Source organism: Neopelma chrysocephalum, unplaced genomic scaffold (genome assembly GCF_003984885.1).
Source record: "Neopelma chrysocephalum unplaced genomic scaffold, ASM398488v2 Primary Assembly neopelma1_100, whole genome shotgun sequence".
In the NCBI taxonomy this organism is placed as follows: Eukaryota; Metazoa; Chordata; class Aves; order Passeriformes; family Pipridae; genus Neopelma; species Neopelma chrysocephalum.
The window spans coordinates 2,123,188-2,146,216 of NW_020897763.1; the positions used below are offsets into that span (position 1 = coordinate 2,123,188).

Consider the following 23,029-nt stretch of genomic DNA (forward strand, 5'->3'; position numbering starts at 1 on the left):
GGACACGGGACACAGCCCCGGCTGAGTCACCTCGTTCGGGCCCTCCGTGTCCCTTCCCACACGATGGAAAGATGAATCTCTCCTGTCTAACACGAGCACCAGCACAGCACGTATCTCACACCAGACAGGCACCCCACTGGCAGGAACACTCTTTCCCCTGGAGTTTGGGCAAAGCCTCAGGCAAATTTAGTAATTCCAGAGGACTTTACCCCTCACCATAAAGCTTTTAAAAACGCCAACCCTCCCTGTTCGCCGCGATGCCAACCCCGCCCATGAGCTGACCATCTCCTCTTTCCTGGAAAAGCTTCACTTCCCAAACCCGCCCGGCGGCTCCGCGCCCACCGCCCGCACCCGGAGACCCCCACTCGGTCCCTCCCGGAGACCGGACCCACCCGGGGAAGGTGGAGGGACCCGGAGAGGGAGTCTGGGGGGTGCAGAGCTGGGAGAAGGGGAGCGAGAAGGTCCGGGGGGCAGAGTCGGGACAGGAACGCGGGCAGAGCGAGGGATGCGGGACGGCAGCACCGGGCGGAGATGCGGGCAGGGCAGGGGTGCGGGACAGCCAGGCGAAGGCCGGGTGAAGGCAGGGGACAGGCAGGGCGCGGGCAGGGCTCAAGCAAGGCTCCAACACTCACAGTCGCAGCGCAGGGCGCGCTCCCGCACCGCCTCCCCGCACAGGTCGCACCATCCGCGGCGCGGGAGCCGGGGGGCGAAGCGGTGGCCGCGGTCTCGCTCGGGGGGTTCCCGCGGCGCCGCGAAGATGCTCCGCACGTCGGGCAAGAGCCGCGGGGCTCCCCCGCGCCGCCGCCGCAGCCGCCGCGCCCCCCGCGCCCCGCAGGGGCTGCCCGGGGTGGGCGCGGCGGGGCCCCGGAGCATCGAGGTGGGCACGGGGGGCGGCAGCGGGCGGGGGCACGGCCCCACGGCCGGCGATGCCATGGGCTCGGAGCGGCGGGAGCGGGGCAGCGCAGGCGCCTGGGACCGGCCGGGAGGGAGGGAGGAGACACGGCGGGGGGGGGAGCGGCGGGGGTGGGGACCGGGATCGGCCCCTCGGGGCCGTGGGGACCCATCCCCCCCGAGGTTTCGCCCCGGGACCCCTCTGTGCGATGCTTCCTCGTGGGAACGCTCCTCGCCGTGGGATTCCCCTCCCCGCGGGAATCTCCCCGCAATAGCCTCTCCCCCCGTGGGAATCCCCGCTCCCAGGGGACCTCTCCCCACTGGACGGGTCTGGGATGCCCCGGGGGGGGGAGTTCTGTGCATCCCCACCCGGGGAGGGCCCGCAGCGCGAAGCGGAGTCGGGGGCTTTCCCCAGCGCTGCTGGCGGAGCGCAGCCACTTCCCAGCCGCGTCCCGGGCTTTGTCCCCACGGGATACGGCGGATCACGAGTGGAAGCGCAGCTGGATCCCCTCTCCCCGCTGCAGGGACAGCCGGGCTCCGGCGCGACGCGGGGGGAATCATCTCCCCCAGCTGAGGCTCCTGTGGTGGTGGGAAATGCGAAAGGGAAAACGCTGTGGCCAAAATTTTGAAGCGGCTCCGGCTCAGAGGACAGCGGTGCCTGGGGAGCTGCTGGCACAGCCCCACCCTGGGCAAAGGAGGGTTTGAGGGGCACAAATGAGGGCGGCTGGACCTGGGGTCACTCCAAGTGACTCCCCCCTTTGAGCAGCAGGGCTGGATGTCCCAGATGATGCGAAGGTCCCTGTCACCATAACCCCTTCCCGCGTCTGGGTGGAGCCCGGAGTACACATCACCCCGAGTGGTGCAGGACAAAGCTGGCCCTTCTCTGCTGCTCTCACTCGTGTTGGTTTGAAATACATTAATTCAGCCAGAATTGCCCCCAAATTTCTTTGGTTTCCAGGTGAGAAGTGGCTGCAGTGAGTGCAGAGCTGGGCTGGGTGAATCCTGGTTCCTGGGCTCATGGGAAGCTGAATTTAGCGTCTCCTATGCACTCCTGAGGACAGGATAAGCCAAGGATATCTAAATCCTTTTCAAGGATTCTAATTTAAAGGATGGATTAAAACACTGGCTCTGAATTACAGCAGACTAGTGCCATAAGCAGCCCCTAATAAGAGCTTCAAACTGAAGGAGGAATAATGCAGCTTGAAAAATTGCAGCTTTATTCTGTGCTAAGCAGGAAGATTAATTTTTGGAAGGTTTTTTCTTCCTCATTCAGGATCCTGATTCACTTTCATGCCTCCTGCTCGTACCAGAGAACAGCAGCAGATTTATTCCTCAGTAAATTGTTTCACAAAAACCTGGAGTTTTATCCTGTGTTCTCCTCAGACTGTTAATTGTATCAGGAATCACCTCCAAGAAAGGAAACAACCTTTCTGAGGGCTGGGAACCTGTTAAAACCATTCTGGACTTTTATTTTCCCAGTGCCATCCCAGGACACAGTTTCAGTCTCCATTCTGCAGCATCAGGGCACGTAAATACTAAATAAATGTAATATTTTCCACTCCCATAGGAAGATCTGGCTCAAACCTGCACAAGAGACCTGTCATAGTCTTTATCCTTCTCATCTGTCTCTGCAGGAATTCAGGGCTGACAGCACATGAAACTCTTTTAGGCCATGGGTTAAAATATTAGGGGGGAAAAAACCCATCCAACTAATTAACACTGGCAGGAAAATTCCCATTTCATTTGGATTCCAGGAGTCCCCTTTGCAGCTGCTGTGTTACGGCAGTTTAAGCATGACAAGGGCTATTAGCAAAAACTCTTTTTTCTTTTTGCCAAGAAATAAATCCCTTTCTGTGGAAGCCAAACATGTTCCAGGTCAAACTCTCAGCTGGTGCGAGTCAGTGCAGCTCCACTGAATCCAAGGAAGTGCAGGAGGAGACCCTGCCTGGGCTCCCTGCCCTGTTCCTACAGGGAATATCAGCAAATTCGAGCTGGATTAAAAATCACGTTCATTAGAAAACCAGGAGGATCCTGGAAAATAATTTGTAGGAGAAAAGCTTTTAAGCGATGGCTCAGTTCCACCTCTCCACAGTAAATAGATGGGTTTGACATTCAGGATGTTGGTCTTTATAATTAAAACAAATGGGAAGGTTTGGTGCCAAATACCACTGGGGAAGGTTTCCTGGGCGGGGGGAGCTCCTGGGCACCCTTGGCATGTTCCTACAAGAAAGTCAAGCCGGGCACAGCCCTGCAGCTGCTGCTCCTTGTTCCCTTTGTTCCCTTGCTGAGACTCAGGGCAGCAGGATGTTCAGCTCCAGGGATGCACTGTTTTGCCTTGTGTCCCATATATTATTATTTAGGAAATCAGGAAGAAATTCCTCCCTGTGAGGGTGGGGAGGCCCTGGCACAGGTTGCCCAGAGAAGCTGTGGCTGCCCCATCCCTGGGAATATCCAAGGCCAGGTTGGAGGGGGCTTGGAGCAACCTGGGCTAGTGGAAGGTGTCCTTGCCCGTGGCAGGGAGTTTGGAATGAGATGGTGTTTAAGATCCCTTCCAACCCAAACCATCCCACGATTCTGTCTCCCAGCAGAGATCAGAAAGAGTCGCTTCTGGGTCCATCCCAGGAGCATCCACAGCAGGCAGCTCCTTGCCCTGTCTTCGCTGTCTCTCAGCCCCTGGGCACTGCCAGATAACCTGAGTCCTGGTTCTCGGGCTGGGGGCAACCCTTGGGCAGCCAGAACAGCCACATCAGGCCCAGACTCAGCTGGAGGTTTTTGGTTTGGCTCAGGTGTCACCTCCAGAAGAGGTGCTGGGGAGGGAACTGGAGGAAAGGCGAAGGGCTGAGCCGGGTGCTGTGTTTTCCCTGGAGGGCAGGTCCAGGCAGGCCCTCTGAGCATCCCCACTGCTGACTCTGACACGTTTGCTTGCCCAGCTGATGGCCCAGCCTCTCCTTCCAGATGCACAGTCAGTCCCTGGGAGCTGCAGAGGGTCCCCCACCCTCGGACTTTGCTGGTGCTGATGCTCCCAAAGTCCTGGATCCCCAGTCCCTCCTCCAGCCTCCTTTATCCCCAGCAGCCAGTCCCAGTTTGCCCCCTGGAGTAACCACAAAGGGAAGGGCTTTGTGCAGGGAACAGGAATGAATCCCAACATCTTTTAACACCCCCCACCAATGCAACCAAGGCCTCTTTGCTGCCACTGTGAGCCCCAGCAATGCAGCCCCTTCCCCAGCAGGAGGATTTGGGGGGCCAGGGCTTCCCAGGGAGCCCAGGGCAGGGATTGTTGTGTCTTTGCACTGGTGTGTGCCAGGGAGGGGTGGGAAGAGCCAAGGCAATGTGCCTACTGATGTGCCAGGAGCCCCCCAGGTGTAAATCCCTATGTCTGATCCCAGTGGGATGGGAGCTGTCCTTGTGCCCAGCTTTGGATGCAGCTGGAATGCTGCTCCCCTCTGCTGCAGGATGGGATGTGGGGGGTGGGATTGGGGTGACAGCCCATAAATCATGCTGGGGATGGGCAGAGAGAGGTGGATGGGGGGAGATGTGACTGATCCTTCCCACAAATATCTCCCTGATACCATCTAATGCTCCCGAGATCCCAGGCATCCCATATCACTGCTCCTCATGCTGCTGCTGGCTGATATCCAGGGGATTACAGCTCCTCATCAAACCCAAGGTCACAAACCAGCAGGAAAAGCTGGGACAGCCCTGACACCAGAGTCCTCCCACAGTTCTCTGTGTGCTGCCCTGAGGGACAACAAGGACGGGGGTAACGTGTTTCCTCTCCAGCCTCATTTCTCTGGAGTGAAATGTTGGGAATGCCATTCCCAAGGCAGCTCCAGGTGCTCACAGCCACCCCCACAGAGCACCTGCTCGAGTCCCTCCTGTCCCATCCCTGCTCTGCCACCCCCACGGGTTAACACACCCTTCATGTCAAAGGCAGGGGGGGCTGCTTGGGATTTCTTTCCGTCTTTTATCTAAAAGAAAAAGGAATATCCCTGCTTTCTCCTGCAGTGGTGTGGCTGGAGAGGGCTCGTGGGAGGCCTTTCATCTGAGATTTTGCCTTGGCATTCAGCAGCACCCCTGGATTCGGTGGCTGGAGCCACGTTTTGAGTCCAGGGTTGTTTGGAGAAGGCACAACCCCCACGTGCATCCACAGGATGAGATTATATTTATAGAAATGTACCAAAAAGGAGAAGCCTCCCTTGGCTTCCCCCTCCCACAGCCCTCAGCAGCCCAGGGGCTGGGCTGAGGAGAAGCCCTGCAGCAGGAGTAGAAGCTGCAGAGCCCAGGGGCAGAGGTTTGTGACTCCCACATTCCCTCTGCCATCACCTCCTGGGCTGGATCCAGTCTCTCATCCATCAGCAATCCCTCCTGCCCCACTCCATGAAGCCCCAGGGAGAAGAAGTAGGTTAAAAGTGGGAATAATCCCTAAATAAGTAAGAAGACAAAAGGTCTAGCCTCTTCTTCATCTGACAGAGTGATACAGAGAAGCCAGAAAACCACAGAGTCCTTCAAGCACTTTTTAAAAATAAAGAAAAATGAAACCCCACTCAATGTTCTGGTCAAACTTCCAGAGGCTGAAGGCACTCAGAGCTAATGCTGGTGAACGTGCAAAAGTGCTGGGGCAGAGAGGTAGGACACAGAGAGCTCCTCCAACACCAGTGCCCGATGGCTCCCCAAGGGCTGGGGTTTCCCCGTGCTGGGAAGTGGTTTTGCTTCAGCAGCTGCACATTCACCACGTCCCTCAAACTCCAGGGGTGGGAGCAGCCCCTCCCAACCTGCAGGGACAAAACCAAAGGCTTTAGGCTAGAGAGAGGGGTCACCTGGGCACTGTGCAATCCCAAACTACAGTTCTAGCCAGGCACTAATCTTTGGACCTGTTCCCGTGTCTTTTGGGATGAGCTCTTCACAGAGAAAGCAAACACGACCCCCTTTCTTACCCCCTTATTCCCAGTGGATGTGCTGCAACACCTCACTTGGTCCTATAAAAACAGGGCTGGGGTGAATTTGCAATTTCTTTTTTGCTTTTTTAAACTCTCTGACATTCTGATCTGCATGTTCTTACTCTCGATTTGCACCAAGAGCCTCAAAAAAGGTGGCAGAGGAGGAAAATCAGGGTTTTTTCAGCAGTACATGCTGGGTTTACACAGAGTTTTATACAGAAGGAGAAAGCATCCACTTCTCTGTGGCAGTCAGCAGCTGGGCAGCACAGGGAAAAGGCTGGAAAGAGGGTGTAGAGATGACAGAGCTTTGCTGAGGATCATGGCTAAACCCCCAAGAAAGATAAACTCTTCTTCTGCCAGACCGTGGTGTAAATTTGGTGACATTAAAGCCCCCACTGAACCAGCTCGTGGGTGACTGTGGTTGTGCTCAGCACCAGGCACAGCTCCCACACTGGAGCTCCCAGGGAGCCCACCCAGACCCTCCACCCCCTTCCCAGGGGTGTGCCCACATCTCCTGGTACAAGGAGCAGGAATTCCCAGTGCAAGGAACAGGAATTCCCACCTGGAGCAGCAGCTCTGGGTGCTCTCACTCACCGCTCGATGATGCTGTTGTTGAACTGGAGATCACAACTTACTGACCTCATCTGCTCCAGCAGCTCCTGCATCCTGCAGGGACACAACCAGCCCCTTATTCCTGTGCTGCTCAGCCCCTGCTTCCCACGGGAGAAGGGCTGGGATGTCCCAGGGGTCACAGAGCAGGGATCACGCCTGGCAGGGCCACAGTGAAGGGCTTGGCACAGAGTTTTCCAGCCCTGTGGACACAGAGCCCTCGCCCCATTGCAGGGGATGAGCAGCAGGAGGTTCTGCTCCTCCCCAAGGAGCTGGGCTGTCCCCAAAACCCTCTTCCAAAAGACTCACCGAAGAGCCATCTCCTTGCATGGCTGGCTCAGATGGACGGGGGAAGGCACGGGAGGAACTGGGGCCAAACTCCATTTCTCCATCTGGAGAAACCTGTCCAGAGCCTGCAGAGATGGAGAGAGCTGGCAGCCCCCACAGCAGGGGCTGTCTGGGGGTCTGACCCCAGGGGGATGCAGTGCCTGCCCGGGTAAACCCCCAGGAAGCGACAGCACACCCAGCACATCCACTTCTCCAGGACAAACAAAACAAAACAACCAAAGGACCAGGACACCTCCCAGGAAGTTGTGTCCCAGCTGATCAGCCAGTTCATCGTGGCAGCTGGAGGTGAAGCATCATTTTTCTACTACTGCAACTCCCATTTGTTGGGGACAGCTCCCCTGTGCCAGGCAATCCTGGAGACCTGGGGTTCCCCTGCCAAAGGTTTCCCCATTCCCTGCTCACACCATGGGACCAAAACAAGATCTCCAGTGTGGGATCAGCCACAAAGAACTGCAGCAAGTTGTTTAAAAACACTCCAGGGTTTCCCTACTTATCCCAGGTGCTCCTGCAGCCGGTGGGAGCTGGGAGAGGGGAGCAGGAGCATCGTCAGGGAGCAGGGAGAGACTGTGGAGCTGCATCCCTGGCAGGACCCCCCCGGACACCTACACCCTGCAGGCTGTCCTGGCACTCCATCATCTCCACACTGCAGGTGCTGATGCGGTTGCTGAGCCTCTTCAGGTGCTTCTTTATCTCACAAACTTTCCTAGGAAGGAAAAAAAACGACAACAAAATTCCCAGTCAGTGTTTGGCATCGGTGGGGATCGTTAATTTTTTTATGTGTTTTAACTCTGCACTGCTTTCTGCAGACCTTTCTGGATCCAAGTTAAAATCCTGAAGGAAAGCGAGTCAGGGCAGTGTTGTAATTACAGTTGTAGCTTTGTTAACAGCCACCACAGCCACGTTATCCAAACAGCACTAATAGCAAATTAATTAGGGAAAGTGCTGCCTGTAAGAGAGACAGCTCAGGCCCATCACTTTTGCCAGCAGCTCTGCACAGGCTGGTCCTCTGTGTCCCGTGGAGGGCTGAGAATCTACCCAAAAAAGCTCCCTAGTCCTGCACCCAACACCCAACAGGCACATTGTGAGTTGTGTATTAAAAAAAAATAATTAAAAAAATTGTTTTGGCTTTAAAAAAACAAAGGAAAGAATATTTCAGGCGGATGATCCACCTCCAGTCCCCCCAAAAAAACCCCAGCCACCACACCGCAAACCCTGGCAGGAAACAACCCAAACCAGGACAATTAGAACTGAAGTAGCAATAAATTAAAAATATCCCAGTTGTGACTCACGATGCTTTCTCCCTAAGGACAGAAAAACAGGTACAAAAATACTCCAGGAAAACATGAAGAAGCTTTTTTTCCTCCCTATGAGCAGAGGTAAAACCCTGCTTTAGTGCAGACGAGGCTCCTGTGCTGCATGGATTTTGTGGAGCTCCACATCCAGAGGAATCTCACCCCAAGACAAAATTCCCAGTGAAGCCAAGGGAGGTTTCACTGCCTTGGGATGGGATGTGGTGGTGGGGGTGTGTGGGACAGAGCTCCTGTCCCCAGAGTGAAACCTGTCCCTGAGTGAGGGTTTGCAGTGTGGGAACCCCCGGTGGCAGAAGCTGGGAATGGGAGAAGGCTGGGAAAAGACTGGGATAAGGCAGGAAAGGAGGCAGGGAGAAGGCAGGGAGAGGACAGGACAGGACAGGGCAGACCCTGCCTGTGGCTCCTGGAGCATTTCTGAGCACCCGAGACAAACTTCCAGCCTAAAAATCCCCCCCACTGGCAAATCCTACACGGGGCTACTCCCCATCCAAAACAGGACCAGGTCAAAAGCTGGGTTTAATTCTAAGGAATTCCATAAACTCCCTCTGCCCACACTGGCAGCCCAGGGCAGTGATGTCCCTCTCTAAAAGCAATGAAAATCCATTTCTTGCCCCATCCTCTTCCCAGCTGCCTCCCCCTCCCTGCTCTTTGTTGCTGCCCCTGCCTGTGGATTGCTCTCCATCACCACAGGCTAATTTGCTCTTTGCATTATTCCCCAAGCACCATTCAACAGACGATCATTCCCTGTAAGTAGATCTCTTTGTCTCAATATCAATTTTGTCCTGATGAAATAACCTCTCCCCACCCAGAGAGAGAGGAAAGAGCTGCTTGGACTCGAGCTGCAGGTTTAGGGGCTTTTTTTAAAAATAAACTTTAAATAACAAGGCAGAATACATGGCATGGGCCATGAGCCATCCCACAGAGTGGGGTTTCCAGGTGCTTTGAGGGCTTGTTGCCCCTTTGCAGTCCCTCAGCAGTTCCCAACATCATCATCTCCATCCCCATCTCAGCACTTGATCCACAGCAAAGAGCCCTCAGAAGTCCTGGGTTACTGAAAAGTTCCCTCTCCCACCCACACCAGGGTCTCAAATCCAGAGCTCCCAAACCCCCAGAGAGGGCTGGTACCTCATCCTGCTGCTGTGGAGGGCCAGGGCATCCTGGTACCGCTTGACACAGTCATTCTGGAAAATCGACAGAACCTTCCTGGCCAGGTTCCCTAAATTCATCCTAAAACCAGGAAAAAAAAAGAGAGAACACTGTTACTTCCTTATGTGCATGAAAATGAACATCACAGCTCACGTGGCCAGAGACCTAAAGCTGGCTGCTGAATAGAGAAAGAGGGGCTGGATGCTCAGTAATGAATTTTGGATCAGTATTACAGAGGAAACAAGCCCTAATTGTGATGAAGAGGAGCAGAAGGTTTTGGGGGGGATGCTCAGGTGGGCTGTCATCCCCTCCAGGGCACTTCTGAGTAGTCTTTGCCTTGGAATTTAAAGGCAAATGTTCAGTGTTAGACTGAAGATCAATTGAGTTAAAGGAGCTGCCTGTGAAATTTCACTCTTCCTAATATACATTGAAGTGGACATTTTTATTTCTTGCCTGTGTTAAATTTCCCTGATTTCAGTGGAAACAGAAAGGAGGATTTTTAAAGGTACAAACACCATCAGGCACTTCACTCCCAGTGGAAGTTAAGCAGATATGAAAGCAGGGACACTTCCTAAATCAGCATCTCAGTATTAAATAGCCCCAAACTAAGCCCTGTGTGAGCAATAGGCTGGAATGTGCTTATCCCCACATCCAACACAGGGATTTGGCCCAACAGCAGCTCTCTGTCCCCAAAGGTTCTCTGACTTCTTCATCTGAAACAGTTCACAGCTTGAAAACTTCCCTGTGAAAGGCTCTGCATGGATGAACCATCACAGGAACCACTTACAGGTGCCCTCTGACAACACTGGTGACCAGAGAACATTTTATATCCCCTTAGGATTCAACCAGAACCACCAAACACCGGCCTGGACACAGCAAGGGGCAGGTCCTGGAAAGGGGAGAGGGTTGGGACTCACTTATCCAGCTTGTGTATTTGTTCCTCATTGTAGCCCAGCCCTGGGGAGGAAAGACACAGGTCACCACTCACCACATATTTTCCTGTTCACACCCCAATAAATGGGCAATTTCACAACACACAGAAATCCCTTGAGGGGATTTTTAGGGATCAGCCCCTGGGGCCACTGTCATGTCACAGAAATAGATGATCTATAAAGTCCCTTCCACCCCAACCTAGTCTGTGGTTCGATGGTTCTATAAAATAACTTAAACCCAGCAAACTGAAACCATCCATTTTTCCACCAGCGCAGGGACATTCCTGTTGCAGCCCCACACCTCGTGTCCCCCCTCCCCATCACTCACTCAGACACGTCCTGGCCTTCTTGAACTGCTTGTAGATGAGCTGCATCTTCTCCAGGCAGCACTCGATCTGCTGGATGCTGGAATGGGACAGGGAGGGAGGAGTGAGGCCCCCCGAGAGGAAGGGTGGGAGGTTGGGGTGAAATGAGCACTTTTGGGGTGAAATCTGAACTCAAAGTCACTGCTGCTTCTCGTGTCTGTGTGCAGGGACATCACTGTGCATGGCCCTGCATGGATCCCACAGCAAAGCTGCTCCATCCAGTGGGGAACAGGAAAGTGTCATCAGGGATTTCACCACAAACCTTTTGTCTTCGTGCACTTGCTGCCTGTCCTTTACCAGCTCAGACAACATCCCCTCCAGCGCCCCTTGGAAGTCAAAGATGTTGTGGGAGCACTGAGAGAGCTCCTCTGCGACCTGTGGGTGAGGAGGAGAGGTTGGGACCGGCAGCTCTGGAAGCTGTGGATGCTCCTCCACCCCGGGGTGGGGGGCTCACCCTCTGCAGCCTTGTCTTCACCATGGCCATGTCCATCACAGCTGGCACCCCACTGCCTGCAGGAACAGCCTCGCACCTGAGGAAAGTCAGAAAATGAATATTCCTGAAGTGGAACCTGAGCCAGAGGCAGCATCACCTGGGCAAGGAGAACCCATCCCATGGTGGAGCCAGCGCTGGATTCCTGCTGAGCTGGGAGGTGGTTTCCTCGGGCAATAACTCACCCAAAGTTACATCCAAGGGGTAACAGATCTCAGCCACAAGATGCAAAGTGCTGATCTGGTAAAAACTCACCCCGTTGTGGCCAATTTGTTCCAAAAATTGCTGGTTTCATACCCGCTGGCTTTAGGCCAGATCAGATGCCGTCTGGCTCCCTGCAGCTGGCACGGGAGGGCTAAGTCAGCAGAAATATCCCTGATCCAGAGCATGTTGGAAGGGATGGATGAGCCAGAGCATCCAGCTGCAGCATTACTGCTCTTGGCACTACAGCCCTGCTCTAATCCCGCTGAACTCAATGGGAACCATGTGTCCCTATTTTTTATTTTTTTTTTTTTAGATTAAATGGAAATTAAGAGACTTGCTAAATGGCAAAGAATAAAAGAACAGCTACCCAGCAGCAAAGAATTTTCCACTACAACTACAACAAAAGAGAAGAGCTAAATATCCTTGGGTTGCTTTTTAAATGGGTTCAGCTTCCCCCCAGGGGCAGCCAGGTGAGAATGTGGGGAGTGGAGAGTAGAAAGGTCAAGGGCAGCCCAGGGTTCCTCTGTAATTCAGCTCCATTAGTGGAGACTCTTGAATGGAAAGGAGACATCTCACCATGGATGGTGTGAGGAGGGATGCTGGATCCATGGGAATGCAGCACCATGGGCTGCCACCCATTCCAGCACTGCTGGATGCTCCCCGTGCCCAGCTCTCCAGGGCTGTTTGCAGGGAGGTGGTAGGGGCCAGACCCCCAAGGGGCCCTGGCAGCTGGTGCCATCCTGCCCATTATTTTAACTCAGCTCTTCTTCCCTCTGCCCCGAGCTGCAGCAGCAGCCTTGTCCCATTCCTGCACTTACTCTGCAGCTCATGGGCTGTAACAGTCGGAAAACCCTGGAGCAGGAGCCACAGCCAGGATTAAACTCTGGGCTCCTGTGAAACCAGGGATCATTAAAAACTGAAGCAAAGAGGGACAAACAGCCAGAGGGGCTCATTTCCTGCAGCCTCAACACACAGTGAAAAAGCCTCCTACCTCCTACATACCAGGTTATTCCTGGAATTGTCCTGATTTCTGATAATTCACCTTTGAGAGCCCCAAATCTTCTCTGCCACAGCCCAGCACCTGCAAGGCCACACTTACAGCACACGGGTCTTCACCTCGGTGAGCTGCAGGCAGCTGAGCACTGAGAGAGCCCCCCTCCTCTGCTCCAAAATCCTCGAGCACTCTGTTTTCAGGTCCCCTCTGCCAAGAGAGAAAACAGCCCATCCAACACATGCTCCCTGGAATCAGGAACTCCATCCTGGGGCCAGCTGCATGCAGTGGTGGGGAGGATGGAGCTGGTGGCTTGTTTCAGAAATGGGGGGCTGGATGCACCTAAAACTGGGTGCAGCTCCTGGGTTTTGGTGTTGCCACTGCACATGAGGCTCCTGCCCTGAAGGAAATGGGTGGGACAGTGAAAATCCTCATGGGATCATGGAGCAGTTTGGGTTGGAAGGGACCTTAAAGATCATCTCATTCCAACCCCCTGCCACGGGCAGATACACCTTCCACAGTGATATGCACAATGATGATGATGGTAATAATAATGATGATAGCAATAATAATGATGATTATAATAATAATAATGATAATTATGATGATAATAATAATAATGATAATAATAATAATGATGATGATAATAACGATGCTTTTTCCTCAGCATCTCCTAAACCAAAAAAAGTGACTCAAAACTAACAAGTGGGGACAGGAGCACCCTCACAACACTGAGGGGTATTTTCCTACAGGGCAGCCCCCTCACAGCCTGGCACTTGCATCCCCTGTGTGGGTCCATCCTGATCTTTATGTTCTGCTCCCTCCTGGTACCCCAGGACCCCATCCCACCATCCCCAGTGGTCCTGCACTGGCTGAAGAGGCTGGGAAACCCCAAGTGGTTTAACTGAACACCTGGGAAAGGACATGTCCCACCTTCTGCCACTCCCCCCAGGGTGTCCCTGTCACTCACATCACCCAGTGGAGGCCTCTGGCCAGCAGCTCCCGGCCGCGCCGCAGGGCCTGCCCGATGCGCAGGGTCTGGTGTGCGGCGCCCACCGCGCTCTGCGAAGCAAAGGGCACCAAAAACGTGGCCTGAGGCTGCACCACGGGCCCCTCCCCGAGCCCCCTGGGCACTGCCACCTACCTTGGCTGCGCTGCAGTCGGCCACCACGTCCACCTTGGGGACAAACTTTGGGAACTCAAGCGCCGCTGGAAAGACAGACGGGGGTCAGGGGGCTTTGGGGAGCGCCTTTGGGACATCTCACACCCACCAAGAAACCCTGCAGCCACTCAGGGCTTGGGCACAGGAGCTGCTGGGTTGCTGGAGGCTCAGTGCAGCCCTCCAAGATATTTAGGAAACATGGATGAAGGCAAGGAGTTGCCTGCAAAGCCCCGTGTGGTGCGTGAGGCACCAGCACATGGCAGGGGAAAACTGACCCTGAAACCTCCTAATCCTGCTCCAGCAGCACAATCCCTCCACCTCCTGCCCTGCACCAGGGACCAGAAATGGGAGCTGGATTTGGCACTGGGAATGGGAACTGGCAACAGGAATGGGAACTGGCAACAGGAATAGGAACCAGCACTGGGAACCAGCGCTCCCCACTGCTGGGAACAGGGATCAGTTCTGGGAATGGGGACTGGCACCACCTGGAAGTGGGAAATGGGAGCAGCACTGGCTGGCACTGCTCCACGACCTGGAGACCAGTCTGGTGAACTTGGAACCCTGCTGGGAACTGGGGTCAGGGTCCAACATTGCTCAGGCACCGAAACCAGGGATCATCCACGACATGGGCCCATCACCCAGATAGGGAATGGGAATGGGAATGGGAATGGGAATGGGAATGGGAATGGGAATGGGAAAGCTCTTGGGATAAAAACTGAAGCAAATCCCTCTCACAACACCTGCCCTCATGCCATGAGCATCTCCAACCACGGGTACTCACGGTCTCTGTACCGGACCCCCACCACGTCCTCGGGGTGCTCAGCTGTGCTCAGCAAGGTCAGGGGGCTGCTCTCTGTGGTTTTGCAGAAATTGTGAGCTTGGAGATTAGGATCCAGCTCGTACAGGTGTCCTTCAAAAAAGTATTCTTGATGGTGAGGGACTATGTTTGTTTGTTTGAAGACAGCATCTAAAAACTTGGTGGTACTGAAATCGAAAAGGAATGAAAGGGTGGGGACAAGCTCAGATTTCCATGGCTTTAGCAGCCTGCTGCCCTCAAAACACCAAAATGTTGATATTTTCTCTTAGCAAAATATCCCACAAGGTCAGCAGAGCCCTGGACACCTCCCTGGGGTTCTCTGTGTGCCCACAGCTCCCGGTTAGTGTGCTCCCAGCAAAGGCTGTTTTGAGCCTGGTTTGTTTTAACCTGGCTTAGGTGTGGTGCAAGGGGAACAGGGGCTGCCCCAAGGTTCACCCAGTGAAATGAGGGGCCGGGGCTCTGGAGCTTGATTCCCAAATTTGCTTTTAACACAGCCTTACGTGTTGTAGGAGTGGATGTAGATGCGGTGGGAGGTAGCTTGCTGCAGGGAGAACACGTTCACCACGATCCTGTGCAAAATGTCATTGGTCCCTGCAAAAAACTGGTCGAATCCCCAGCATTTCTCCTGATCAGCCTCCAGGATGTTAGCCAAAATGGGGATCAGCTGGTCCTTCAGCCCCCTGCAACAGCAGAAGAGATGTTTGCACAGACTGGTGTAACCCTGAGCCACGAACGCGGCGGCCGCGGGGACGGGAGATCCTGCGCTGAGCTTGCCCTGCCTTGCACCCCCTTTTCCTGGCTGTAAAGTAAAAACCTGGTCTGAGAGCTGTGACACTTTCAGATGAAAAGCTTATCTGCCTCGTTAAACCCCCCCTGTGCTGTCTGAGGTGCTGCCAGCATGTGGGAACTGTGGTGGGATCCCACCCTGGCACGGGACACTCACACGGAGAGGCGGCAGGTGATGGGCAGCTCATAACTCCACTCGATGTTCCCGTTCTCCTGCCTCTGGATCCCTGCAATGGCCCCAGGAGGCTTCTCAGTGGTGATTTTGTACCTGTGGAAAGGGAATTGCTGCTGAAACGAGCCAAGTGAGCTCTGTTTGGGTGTCCCTCGGGTAGGGAAAGGGCAGAGCATGGATGAGCTGGGAAAGAGATAATTCACAGAGAGAAAAAAATACCCAGAGGGAAAATGCTGCAAGAAACAGTCACAAACTTTCAAGAAGACATTAACCCTGGCTCCTCTTCCAGCTGTTTAGCCACAAAGTCATGGGAATGCATTCTATAGAATAATAGAGTCACAGCATGGTTTGGATTGGAAGGGAACTTAAAAGACGATCTGGTTCCAACCCACAAGATGCCACCCACTAGATCAGTTTGCTCAGAGCCCCATCCAACCATCCCATTCAGAGGTAAAACATGGCAAACACGGCACAGATTCTTTCCCACACTTCACAGGTGAATGCCAGGTACATGTCAGGGCTTTGAGGCCATATGGGATTAAACAAGCAGTAAAGTGCATCACAAAACCGAACAGTGCCACAGCCCCCAGGGCCACCGGCCACAGCCCCACCTCCCCACCCTGCAGCTAGGCACGGTACCTACATGATCTCCTTGTTCCTGCGGGGCCCCCCGAAGGGGACGAAGGGGAGGCTGCCGGTGGCAGCGTGGTAGAAGGTGACACCGATGCTCCACAGGTCCACAGTGACCCCGTACGCCTTCTGCTGCGGCTTGCGCAGGACGGCCCGCTCGTACATGTCGGGGTGCTGGGGGGGGAAGCACAGCAGCACTGGATCCCTCCCCAAAAACCATCACCTGTAACTCTGCAACAAAAAAACTGAGCCCTCCCCCTCTTTCAAAAATTATTTCCAGGTGACACTAAGCTGGGGGGGAGTGTCGATCAGCTGGAAGGCAGGAGGGCTCTGCAGAGGGACCTGGACAGGTTGGAGAGTTGGGCTGATTCCAACGGGATGAGGTTCAACAAGGCCAAGTGCCGGGTCCTGCACTTTGGCCACAACAACCCCCTGCAGCCCCACGGGCTGGGACAGAGTGGCTGGAGAGCAGCCAGGCAGGAAGGGATCTGGGAGTGTGGATTGACAGGAAGCTGAACAGGAGCCAGAGTGTGGCCAGGTGGCCAAGAAGGCCAATGGATCCTGGCCTGGCTCAGGAACAGTGTGGCCAACAGGTCCAAGGAAGTGATTCTTCCCCTGGACTCAGCGCTGGTGAGGCCACCCCTGGAGTGCTGTGTCCAGCTCTGGGCCCCTCAGTTCAGGAAGGATATTGAGGTCCTGGAGCAGGTCCAGAGAAGATTCTATGATTCTATGAAATATGGACCCTTTAAGATCAGGCTCTCCACGTCGCTGCTGCTCCCTACAAGCTGCCAGATTGAGGGATGGGCATCAGCCTCCCCCCGGGGCCACCAGACTGGGACATGCTCTACTCACGAGATATTCCTCCGTCCCGTAGACAGACACAAACTTTTCATCGTCCTCCAGCTCTCGGGCGGCCCCAAAGTCGGTGAGTTTGTAGACGCTCTGCCCGTCCTCCCCCATCAGCCGCATGATGTTCCCGGGTTTGATGTCTCTGTGGACAACGCCGTTCTCACGGAGGTGGTTCATCCCTGCCACTGGGCACACACGGGGAAGTTCCTGCGTGGGGCTGGGGCACTGGGCTCCAGCGGGCTTTGCTCAAATTTAGGAATGTGAGAAGGGCTGGAAAGGGGACAAACCCCAGGGTGGCTGCTCTGAAGTGGGGGCCAGTGTGACTGTGGGGATGGAGAGGATGTGTGAGCACAGGAGGTGTGCCCTCCATCATGGGGCACAGCTGTTCCCACAGCTGCTTCCCAGAGCAGGTCTGCAAGGAGAAACCCTCAGCCCCGTGGGCACGGAGCTCAACCCCACCCCATTCAGAGGTGCAATTCCTGAGCCCTCATTCCAAACCCCATGGCTGGTGCCCGCAGGGTCCCACCGGCACCACGAGGTCCCCAGCCTGCAGGGTCTCAGTCCTGGGGGGCTGGTGGTGGTGGCAGGGGGCTGGTGGTCCTGGACCCTCCCACTCACCCACACACTGCAGCACGATGAGGAACTCGGACTCGGCCAAGCCGAAGGCGTTCGCTGGGTCCTCCAGCACGTTCAGCAAACTGCCACTGGAGCAGTACTCCATCACCAGCACCTTCTGCTTGCTGCTGCCCTGTGGTGGGAGATGCTGTGAGGGCTCGGCTGGCCCTGTGTCCCAGCTGTGGGCCTGTATCCCCCCCCCTCCAGGCAGCACCAGATCCCCTCCCTTGGCTGATGGATCCCTGGGTTTCTCCTGCTTGGCCAAACCAGTGCTGGAGAATGTCCCCACCGTGCCAAGTGCCTGGCCAGGGGACAACAGCAGGTCACATCCGTGCTCCAGCCCAGTGTCCCAGTGCCACCAGTGCTCCCAGTGCTGAATGGTTTGGCTGAGACAGGGTGGTGAGAAGAGGTGGCAGGGCAGGACCATCACTGCTGTCCTGCAGCTCAGACACTGTGGCACTGGCCCAGTGGGCACAGCAGGATTCCCAGCTGAGGGATTCCCACCTGAGGGATTCCCGACTGAGGTCCCACTTACTGTCTCCTCCACGGCAAATAATTTGACAATGTTTTTGTGGTTCAGCTTCCGCAGCATCTCGAACTCTCTCATCTGGACCTCCTGGGGCCGGAGGTAGCTGGCATTGTTAAACACCTTCACAGCAACCAGCTCCCCTGATTTCTGGGAAAAGAGGAAAAAGAGAAAAAGGACACGAGAGGTGATGCCATTCTCATTCAAAGGAGCTCCGTTACTGATCCCACATCCCGCCTGGGATGCAAATGACGTCGACTCTCCTCTGCACAAGAAAACTGCTGTTATTCACCTCCCTTTGCTTCCTGTCCCTGCACCCACGTGCTGCATGTCAGCGTGTTTATTCAGCTCCATAAAAAGTTCCCAGCTGGAGCCGGGGCTGGCAGCTCCCTGTCAACTCTGCACGGGATGGGGATGTTCCCAACCCAGCCTCGCAGCCGCCTCTCCTGCTCTGCGCCTGCAGTTTGCTCAATAAACTTCAAAGGCTGGTGAGGAGAAGAGTCTGTTCCAAGCCTGGCAAGTGTTTGCATGAAGTATGCAAATAGCCGGGGATGGGGTTTTCAAAACCTCTGGGCATTCCCCGGAAAACAGCTTCTTCCCCCTTGCGCTGCTCGGGGATCCGGCAGCCGGCGAGCAGGACCCGGCTGTGAGCACCCCAAAAACCGCCCTCCACCCGCACAGCCAGGGGAAGGAGCCACATAGAAAATGAAAACAAAACCCAGAGCAGCCCCTGGGCTGCTGCCCAGCCGGGGAGCTGCCGGGAGGGCGAGCGGAGGGGAGCAGGGGCATCCCTGTGCCACGGGCAAGGAGGGATGGGGGGCACGGGGGCTCCGTGGCTTCGGGGTTCCTGCCCCCACCGCTGCTCACCTTGTTGCGAGCTTTGTAGACACAGGCTGTGGCTCCCTGGCCCAGGAGGTCCTCGGTGCTCCAGAGGTAGTTGGGGGTGCTCTGCATCTCCAGCGGGAAGCACAGGGGTCACCCCGGGGGCCGCTGGCCACCAAATCCCAGCCTTTGATCCGTCTTTGCCTGGCAAGGAGCAGGGAAACGCCGGCCAAGGATGTTCCCCTGGGCAGCTCCAACCTCGCCGGCAGCACCACGCGAAGGCTGCGCATGGACCGAGCCGCGAGCGCTGCCAAAAAACCACCCCGGCCGGGACCTGTCGGGGCTGGCAGCGAGAAGAAACTCTGACAGATGAAAAAAAAAAAAAAAAAATTACGAGCAAACAAGAGCGGGGCGGCGAGAGGCACCTCCCCACCCCGGGAACTGAAACCTACGGATTGCAAAACCCGCTCGGCAACCGGCGGCAGCGCTGGAGGAGGAAATGCTTCAGCTTCCTGCTCGAGAAAAAAAAATTCCCAGTGTTGCAGCGATCCCCGGGCGTGCTGGGCTCCTCCGGGGGGCAGATGGGGCCGGGATGGGCTCCGGGAACGCCAAAAAGTGCCGAGCACCGGCCACGATCGGATTTGGGAAGCAGAGTGGGATCAGGATCCGTGTCCAGGGTGAGAGTCCAGCCTTTGTTATCTGTGCCAGCTCGGCCCTGGCACGGACACAGCATCACCCAGTGGAATGTGTGTGTCACTGTCCTCTTGGGATGCCCTGGCAGGCATGTGGGATGCAGGGGGGGATGCAGGATGCAGAGCAGGGTGCAGGGTGGGATATGGGATGCAGGATAGGGTGCGACGCAGGATACAGCGTGGAATGTAGGAGAGGGTGGGATGTGGGACACAGGGCAGGATGTGAGAAGAAAGATGGGATGCAGGGTGGCATGTGGGATGCAGGATGCAGGCAGGATATGGGATGCAGGATGGGATGTGGGATGCAGAGCAGGGTGCAGGGTGGGATGTGGGATGCAGGATGCAGCATGGAATGTAGGAGAGGGTGGGATGTGGGATGCAGGGCAGGATGTGAGAAGATGGGATGCAGGGTGGCATATGGGATGCAGGATGCAGGACAGGATATGGGAGGCAGGGTGGGATGTGGGATTCAGGGTGGGATACAGGATGCAGGGTGCTCAGGATACCCTCCAGTGCCTGCACAGGGCAGAGTGGGGCTGCTCATGTTCCTGCTCCCTCCCTGGCTCAGACACCCACACTTCACCTTGATCAGCACCAGCTCCCACTGTCAGGAATCACTTCAGGCTGGTGTGGACGTGTGTCTGAAGGCCCCATCCTCACAAACAAAGCCTGCAATGCTCTGTGAGCACACCAGTGTGTGGTACATCCAGAACCCAACACGACACCTCACCAGCCTGCGCATAAACTCCACACGGGACTAGTTCCTTAATTCCTGCTGAGCTTCATTTCCCAGCCACGTGCCAGTGTGCCTGGAAAACCCTCTGGAGAGCTGCCAAGCTGCCAGACTGTGGGCACAGACTGGCCCTTGCCCTGAGCTTATCTAAGGGGCAGCAGGGGTTGGTGTGGGGTGACGAGCCCGTGGCAGCGGAAGCACAGTGACGTCAGTTTAACCATGAGAAGCTTCAAATCACTTTGATTGAAGTTGTTCTGCTGCAGCCCAGTTAAAAGGAAGAGAAAGCATTGGGGTGACTTCTTGAAATCATTCCTAGTCTTATTTTCTGTGTCCTTCAAACAGGACAATCCTTCAATCTGTCCCCACGGTGCTGGCCAAGCTCCTGGGCTGTGGGTGCAGTGAGGGCTGGGCTGGGCTTCTGTGCTGTGCCTCTCGCTCACCAGACTAAAAGATCATCAAATCTGAGATGGAGATGCTTGAGAAGCCCTTCCCTGCGCCAAAAAAACTGCAGCTCATTTCTCATGTCATTTCTCAGCACTGAAATCACAGATGAAGAGCAGTTAACACGAGGAAGAGGGGCAAAGCGAAACCTCCGGAGGGGAATTCCAGCTGAGTTCCTTCCCAAAGGCCCAGAGTGGGCATGTGGGTACAGTGATGATTAATCCTGCACCCCACACTCAGTCCTGCACCCTCTGCAGCTCTGCAAGTTCAGTTCCTGCACTGCAGCCCTGGGAGCACAAGGAGCCCATCCAGGGCATCAGGAGAGGAAAGGGCCCATCCTGTGTTTCAGCTCAGAAAGTGAAACAAAGATTTTTTTTTAAGACAGAAAACCCAGGCTCAGGCATTTTCTGAGACTTCTGACCGTGTTGCTTCAGCTTTCACTGATGAGTGAGCAGGTCTGGGCTGGTGGGGCGTAAAGACAGACAGGAAGGAAATCATTAAAATATTTTATAGCACCCCAAAAAGGTTATTTTCAGGTTGTGCTGCCAGTCTTTTCAGTCCATTCTCGACAGGCAACACCAGCACACCTTGATGCCAGTGTGGTGCCAGCCCTTGGAGCCCAGGGACTCCAGCATATCCCAGTTACCCCAGCAGCTCTCCCAGTCAGGTCCAGTCTTGGAGAGAGATCCCAGCCCAAGGCCAGGAACTCACCCCCAAGGTTTGCCTGGTTCCTTTCAGACCCCTTTATCCTTTCCTTTGCTATAATTTTAAATGTAATAATTCATTTCCTCTCCCTGGGTACCCCAACAGCAGGTTTTGACACTCCAATCCCATCTGTCCCACTGGGACTGGACGTGCTCGTGAGGGATAAACTCTGGGAGAGCCCAGTCTGGCACAGGCTGGGAGAGCAAAAACCTGGCCTTGAAACCAGTTTGTGACAAAAATTAATTGTTCCAGCTGGTGGCAGCAAAGCCTAAAGAATAAAGGACAAGCAGTGAGCTCTGCCTGCAGCAGGGACCTCGTCTCTGGGGGCTTGGGACAGAAAACCCGAGCCCACGACCCCGGTGATGTCCCCACGGTGTCCCTGGGACAAACCTGCTCCTGGGGAACGTTCATGAGAGGCTGCAATGGTCCCATTTCTTCACACCAAGTGCTGTGGTCCTTCCCAGAGGTTCCCCTTCCCCACTGACCCTTCACAAGCAAACAAACCCTCCCCTCACTCAGCACCAAACCCTCCCCTCGCCACCACATTTCCTTGTTAAAAACCACCATAACGAGAGGTTTGTGAGGGAGGGTCAGGCAGTTTGATGCCATCAGAGGGTTTAAGGGATGAATCACAGTGTCCTCTACTGCTGGACAGTGGGGACCCAAAGAAAATCAAAAGTCATTTGTTATCTGTGTCACCCCATTGCCTTTCTGACTCCTACTTCTTGTCTAAAAAGCAAAAAACCACCACCTACATGCCACTGTGCCCAGCCTGCTTTAGGGTATTACCACATAAGCTGCTGTGATTTGGGCTACTAATCTAAGAAGTAAAAGCATCCTGAATTTCCAGCTCTTGAATCCCTAAAAGAGATGCAGGACAGGGAGCACAGGGATGCTCCATCCCCTCAGGAGCTCACCCCAGGGACAGCAGGGACAGCTGTCCACAGCTCACTCCCAGCTGAGCATAAAATGTCTTGATTAAACATCAAACCTCACCATAAATAGGTAATTCCTTGATATCTAAACAAAGGGAATCCAAAATGACACAGCCCTGCCACGTTTTCCCCTCCGTGCTCTGAAAAAGGCCTCTTACTAAGACTGGGGAAAGCTGGTAATAATAATAATAATAATGATCCAGTCCATAATCTCAATCTTAAATCCTCTTTCCTGAGACAGTTGGGGGTCCATCCTCTCCAGGAAAATGAGGAAGATTAAGCATTTTTAAATCAGGTCATTGCAAGGGAAGTGTTTGCCCTGGGGAATCCTGCTGGTGGTGGTTGGTGCGTGCAAGCCCGGGGTGGGGGGACAGTGGAGTCACAGAATCCCAGAATGGTTTGGATTGGAAGAGACCTTAAAGACCATCCAGTTCCAGCCCCCTGCCATGGGCAGGGACACCTTCCACTAGCCCAGGTTGCTCCAAGCCCCGTCCAACCTGGCCTTGGGCAGTTCCAGGGATGGAGCAGCCACAGCTTCTCTGGCCAACCTGTGCCAGGGCCTCCCCACCCTCAACAGGGAAGAATTTCTTCCTAAAACTTAATCTAAACCTACTTTCCTTCAGTTTAAGGCCATTCTCCCTTGTCCTGTCACTACCTGCCTGTGTGAATCCCTTGACCTTTGGATCCCCCTTATCCCTGGGCCACAATGATGCTCCTTCCCTGCTGGGATCGAGTGTCCCAGTGCCCACGAACGACACCGCGTGTTCCTGAATCCTGCAGATTCTTCCTCACCTCCTTACCAGTGCCTGTAGCAACAATCCTGAGGATTCCAAAAGCCCCCACAGGCCATGCTCACCCTCTCTCCCACTCAAACCCAGGCACCCACACTCGCTCCAGACATCACACACCGGCACCCTCAGG

The 23,029-nt window shown here is 55.0% G+C and overlaps 2 protein-coding genes across 2 annotated transcripts in view; both read right to left on the reverse strand.

Moving 5' to 3' along the window:
- Positions 1-649, reverse strand: part of RASSF5 (Ras association domain family member 5) — a 28,676-nt gene extending 28,027 nt beyond the window's left edge. The window contains exon 1 of the mRNA XM_027695072.1: positions 633-649. The gene's annotated coding sequence lies outside the window, so the exon portion shown is untranslated. The remainder of the gene's footprint in view (positions 1-632) is intronic.
- Positions 650-5,034: 4,385 nt separating this feature from the next.
- Positions 5,035-18,831, reverse strand: IKBKE (inhibitor of nuclear factor kappa B kinase subunit epsilon). The gene is made up of 20 exons (XM_027695385.1): positions 18,648-18,831; positions 17,790-17,930; positions 17,258-17,387; positions 16,643-16,824; positions 15,804-15,964; positions 15,146-15,256; positions 14,703-14,882; positions 14,167-14,369; positions 13,368-13,432; positions 13,194-13,285; positions 12,332-12,433; positions 10,993-11,068; positions 10,801-10,913; positions 10,502-10,578; positions 10,159-10,198; positions 9,221-9,322; positions 7,392-7,488; positions 6,747-6,850; positions 6,423-6,494; positions 5,035-5,663 (listed from the first exon to the last, which is right to left on the reverse strand). Exons 1-20 carry the CDS (start codon positions 18,732-18,734, stop codon positions 5,630-5,632), a joined length of 2,169 nt encoding a protein of 722 aa, XP_027551186.1. The 5' UTR covers positions 18,735-18,831; the 3' UTR covers positions 5,035-5,629.
- Positions 18,832-23,029: the final 4,198 nt, after the last annotated feature.

What these genes read in the sequence shown, in the direction of transcription:
- IKBKE (XM_027695385.1), bottom strand. Translation starts at nt 18,734, where the DNA reads ATGCAGAGCACCCCCAACTACCTCTGGAGCACCGAGGACCTCCTGGGC. An exon ending in TACATCCACTCCTACAACAC is followed by an intron (nt 14,370 to 14,702) that starts GTAAGGCTGTGT and finishes TTTCGATTTCAG; the next exon opens with TACCACCAAGTTTTTAGATG. An exon ending in GAAGGCCAGGACGTGTCTGA is followed by an intron (nt 10,199 to 10,501) that starts GTGAGTGATGGG and finishes TTTCCTCCCCAG; the next exon opens with GGCTGGGCTACAATGAGGAA.